General features: G+C 46.9%; 1 protein-coding gene across 1 annotated transcript in view; it reads left to right on the top strand.

Annotated features, from left to right (window-relative positions):
• The first annotated feature begins 2,528 nt into the window (after positions 1 to 2,528).
• The window catches only part of LOC138357984 (importin subunit alpha-1-like), a 16,556-nt gene continuing 14,084 nt past the window's right edge, over positions 2,529 to 5,000 (top strand). Inside the window, exons 1-2 of the mRNA XM_069315272.1 lie at positions 2,529 to 2,965; positions 3,389 to 3,615. Of these exons, the coding sequence (XP_069171373.1) occupies positions 2,894 to 2,965; positions 3,389 to 3,615 (299 nt within the window). The 5' untranslated portion in view covers positions 2,529 to 2,893. The remainder of the gene's footprint in view (positions 2,966 to 3,388; positions 3,616 to 5,000) is intronic.

The raw sequence follows: 5,000 nt of genomic DNA, 5'->3' as shown, positions 1-5,000 counted from the left end.
GTAGACAGTAGTCTCCTACTCAGTAGACAGTAGTCTCCTACTCAGTAGACAGCAGTCTCCTACTCAGTAGACAGTATAGTCTCCTACTCAGTAGACAGTAGTCTCCTACTCAGTAGACAGTAGTCTCCTACTCAGTAGACAGTAGTCTCCTACTCAGTAGACAGCAGTCTCCTACTCAGTAGACAGCAGTCTCCTACTCAGTAGACAGTAGTCTCCTACTCAGTAGACAGTAGTCTCCTACTCAGTAGACAGCAGTCTCCTACTCAGTAGACAGTAGTCTCCTACTCAGTAGACAGTAGTCTCCTACTCAGTAGACAGTAGTCTCCTACTCAGTAGACAGTAGTCTCCTACTCAGTAGACAGTAGTCTCCTACTCAGTAGACAGTAGTCTCCTACTCAGTAGACAGTAGTCTCCTACTCAGTAGACAGTAGTCTCCTACTCAGTAGACAGTAGTCTCCTACTCAGTAGACAGTAGTCTCCTACTCAGTAGACAGTAGTCTCCTACTCAGTAGACAGTAGTCTCCTACTCAGTAGACAGTAGTCTCCTACTCAGTAGACAGTAATCTCCTACTCAGTAGACAGTAGTCTCCTACTCAGTAGACAGTAGTCTCCTACTCAGTAGACAGTAATCTTCTACTCAGTAGACAGTAGTCTCCTACTCAGTAGACAGTAGTCTCCTACTCAGTAGACAGTAGTCTCCTACTCAGTAGTCTCCTGTAGGACAACAGCTCTCTAACCCTGTCTATGCAGGACAGACGGAAATGAATACATTGTATACTGATTAGCACTGGAAAGGACTTCACTCGCCTTCTGTAGTTGATAACTCATTGTACTAAGTTCTCTAACAGGTCCCTCACCTTGTCCATGGAGGGCAGAAGACAATGTATACATGCTGGGTACCGTTGTAGCAATGAATGGCTCCGTCAGTGGTATTAAAACACTTGAGGGTGATGTAGTCCAGAATGTTTTGTACGATCTTCGACCTGAGTTCCGTTTTCCATTATATTCCAGATATAGATTATCTCTTCGTGGTCTTCCCGTCGATATGTTAACTCAGTAGACAGTAGTTCTTTCAGTAGAAGGACCTCCTGGTCCTTCCCTAAGCAGGTCATTCCTGCTTCCTCTAGATGCCTGAATGTCATTCCAGAGTGCTGATTCAGTCTCATGTAGGCGTCTTCAAACTGAATTATTTTATGTCTGAATCTTTCAGAATGAATATCAGGTCAAATCTTGCTGGTTCATCATTAGTCCTAATGTCCGTGTCGGTCCTCTGACATATTCGCTTGCTAATTACATCGTTACATTTGTTTAGCTCTCCATATACCTTCCATGTGGTTATTTCAGTCTAACTGACCCTGGTTGAAGTCTCCCACGATTAATAAACGGGACCCCTTCCAAGTAGTGATGAAGCTGCTCTTTCTAGTGAAGGAATAGCTGCCATAATGTATCTGTCGTGCTCTAGTCTGGATCTTCTGTTACCTAGAGGAAGGTTGTATGTCAATACTGCTGTCCTGGTCCTCCTGGTGTTACGGTGCTATCTTGAGGTTATCTTGAGATGATTTCGGGGCTTTTTAGTGTCCCCGCGGCCCGGTCCTCGACCAGGAGTCCACCCCCAGGAAGCAGCCCGTGACAGCTGACTAACACTCAGGTACCTATTTTACTGCTAGGTGACAGGGGCATAGGGTGAAAGAAACTCTGCCCATTGTTTCTCGCCGGCGCCTGGGATCGAACCCAGGACCACAGGATCACAAGTCCCGCGTGCTGTCCGCTTGGCCGACCGGCTCCCTGAGCGTGATGGAGTCCCTGAGACCTTCACCGTCTGGGATTTTCATCTTGAATCTCCAGTTCTTGCTGAGCAGTTGGACCACCTCCCCCTTCATCTCTACTACCTTGCTACACACAGTCTTCCCTCTAGCCCCTTACTACATGGTAGTCCTCAGGCACCACTGTAATGTCTATAACTCCTGCCATTGTGTTTTTCCTTTATTTAAAGGGTGGAGAAGTGAATAGTTATCTATGAAGGAGTCGGCCCGAGGGTCGTGAACTCCCAGTTATACTCTGGGGTTATCACGCCGGGGCTCTCCTCCCTCACCTTAATAATTCACCTTGTGTGTGCTCGTATGCGCACTATGGCTAAATTTGGACGTAATTTGAAATGAAATCGACTCACAAAAGTGACGTTCTGTTCCGTTTTCTATTTGAGTCGTCCGGCGTACGCGCAGAGGTTACAAGAGGACACTTTAAATTACCGTTTTTCATAACGTTTTGAAACTTTATGAGAATGTCCTGCCCACCTAACCTACCAGAGGACCCTTAACTTACTGTTGTTGAAAAAAAATTCCCAAATTTATTTTCATTTTTTTTTTCATTTTCAAATTACGTCCAAATTCGGCCATACGGGCAAACGGCCAAAAGCGACGTTCTTTTTAAGAGGATAGGTTGCTGTATTTGTGAGTCAGTCGGGTGGGTTTGTAGAGCTCCAATTGAAATGATATTTGCCATTTAGTTTATGTATTTTTTCTGTAGGATTAACAGAGAAGTGAGAGTTACTAGTGCAGTGTGGTGAGTGTCGGTAGTGTAATTCCCCATGGACCAGGATCTCCGAGCCTACGACGCAAGATAATACATTATCCGCCAGCAAGTTGCCATCAACTTGCTGTTGTTGTCCCGCATCTGAGCTTCCCATCACTCCCTGTATACAGCACCCCCAGTTACCCCATCAGCGACCCACGTGCGCCCATCACCACACGGCAGCCCTGCATCATGGGAGGATGATAGGGTCCTCACCAAGAGACGCTGTGAGCTCTTCGTGGCGGTGGTATGTGTATGGAGGACCTTCCTGGAGGAGCTGCCTGTACTAGGTGGGTGAGGCCACAGTCACACCTCCTGAGTGATGTCCGTGAGCAGCACGCCGGCCCTCCTGAGGCGAGGCAAGGATATAAAGCCCTCCAACAATGCCATGGATGTGAGTAACTTGCATTAATGTTACGTAAAAATCGTGGAATGAATTCGTTATTTGCAGGCGAGGAGTCACAATAACGTGGCTAAAGTATGTTGACCAGACCACACACTAGAAGGTGAAGGGACGACGACGTTTCGGTCCGTCCTGGACCATTCTCAAGTAGACTTGAGAATGGACCATTCTCAAGTCTAGGACCAGGACCAATGGACCTGGACCATTCTCAAGTAGACTTGAGAATGGTCCAGGACGGACCGAAACGTCGTCGTCTCTTCACCTTCTAGTGTGTGATCTGGTCAACGAATTCGTTATTTATTGAGATTAACGTTGTTTCACAATTGTAGTAAGTATGCCGTCCATATTGTCATTTACAGTTAACTTCCTGAGAGCCACCGAGTCTGGTCACACCTGCTTGTCCATCCCTCACAGATAGAGTCGATCCGTAGCCGCCGGGCCAAGCTGGAGAACATCCTCAACACCAGGCGCCCTCGGCCACTCAGCCGGGACCTCACCTCCCTCTCCCACCCGTCACTCCTCAAGGTCGGGGTGGAGGTCCCGCCGACCTGGCCCGCCCGCCGCCGCCACTCCACCGACGCCCACAGGGTCTTCTCCGACCCCCTCGCTCTTCACCCCATCCCATCTTTCCCCTACATCTCGTAAGATTATCCCCCTCCCATACACACATACAAGAGCAAGGGGGAGACATGATCACTACCTATAAAATACTCAGAGGAATTGACAGGGTAGATCACCATTTGGTCCGGGAGACATCTCCCGTCACGCAGGGTGCAGTCGCACCTCCACAGATCTCTAGTATCATCTATTGATACTGGTAATGGCTCAAAAGGGCCACCACTTACGAGCTATTCATGCCCGTGCCACGTTTTGGGTGGCTTCATCTTCATCTTAACACATTCATAAGGGAGACATCTCCCGTCACGCAGGGTGCATTCGCACCTCCACAGATCTCCAGTATCAGCTCTTGATACTGGTAATGGCTTAAAAGGGCCACCACTTACGGGCTATTCATGCCCGTGCCACCTTTTGGGTGGCTTAATCTTCATCAATCAATCAATCTGACAGGGTAGATAAACTGTTTAACACTGGTGGGACGCGAACAAGGGAACACAGGTGGAAACTTAATACCTAAATGAGCCACAGGGACGTTAGAAAGAACTTTTTCAGTGTCAGAGTAGTTAATAGATAGAATGAACTAGGATGCGTGTGTTCGTTCTAACGCGCGGCACGTTATAAAAAAAAACATGTAGTCGATATGATAGGGGAAAATTAGGACAGGAGTCATTACATTAGAGAACTAACAGTTAAAAAAAGGCGGGGTCCAAGAGCTAACAACCCCACCGTGCAGGCGTAAGCAGTAAACCGCCATACACTATTGCTAAACTACCTTAGGAAGTGATGTGGTGGAGGCTGACTCCACACACAGTTTCAAGTGTAGATATGATAGAGCCCAATAGGCTCAGGAACCTGTACACCACTTAGGTAATTACACACGTTATCAAAGCGTTATATGACAAAGAGTGCTGGGAAGACGGGACACCACGAGCGTAGCTCTCATCCTGTAACTACACTTAGGTAATTACCAGTTGACTGACAGTTGAGAGGCGGGACCAAAGAGCCAAAGCTCAACCCCAGCAAGTACAATTAGGTGAGTATGTTCCTACAGCCTACATCATAGCCTCACGCCCAAGTCAGAGAGAGAAAGAAGTCAAACAACCACAAGAGCCTCGGTAACAGGTTCAGACAACAGAATTACTATAGATTTTTACACTACTTTGAACCCACCTGACGAGTTTTTCCTGGAAATGAATTTACATTCCACTAGGCTATTAAACCTTATCATGCACCATCCGCCATTTCTAAACATTCTTCAGTTACTCTTTAATTTTGCTGATACAAAGTCAAATCATAAATCCTCCTCGTTTAAATAAAGTGACTGCTTGATGTATTAATACAATAAAGTATTCAAATTCGGGCGATGAGTCACAATAACGGGTCTGAAGCATGTTGACCAGACCACACA

This window comes from Procambarus clarkii, chromosome 81 (genome assembly GCF_040958095.1).
Source record: "Procambarus clarkii isolate CNS0578487 chromosome 81, FALCON_Pclarkii_2.0, whole genome shotgun sequence".
Taxonomy (NCBI): domain Eukaryota; kingdom Metazoa; phylum Arthropoda; class Malacostraca; order Decapoda; family Cambaridae; genus Procambarus; species Procambarus clarkii.
This window is presented reverse-complemented; position numbering and strand designations above follow the sequence as displayed.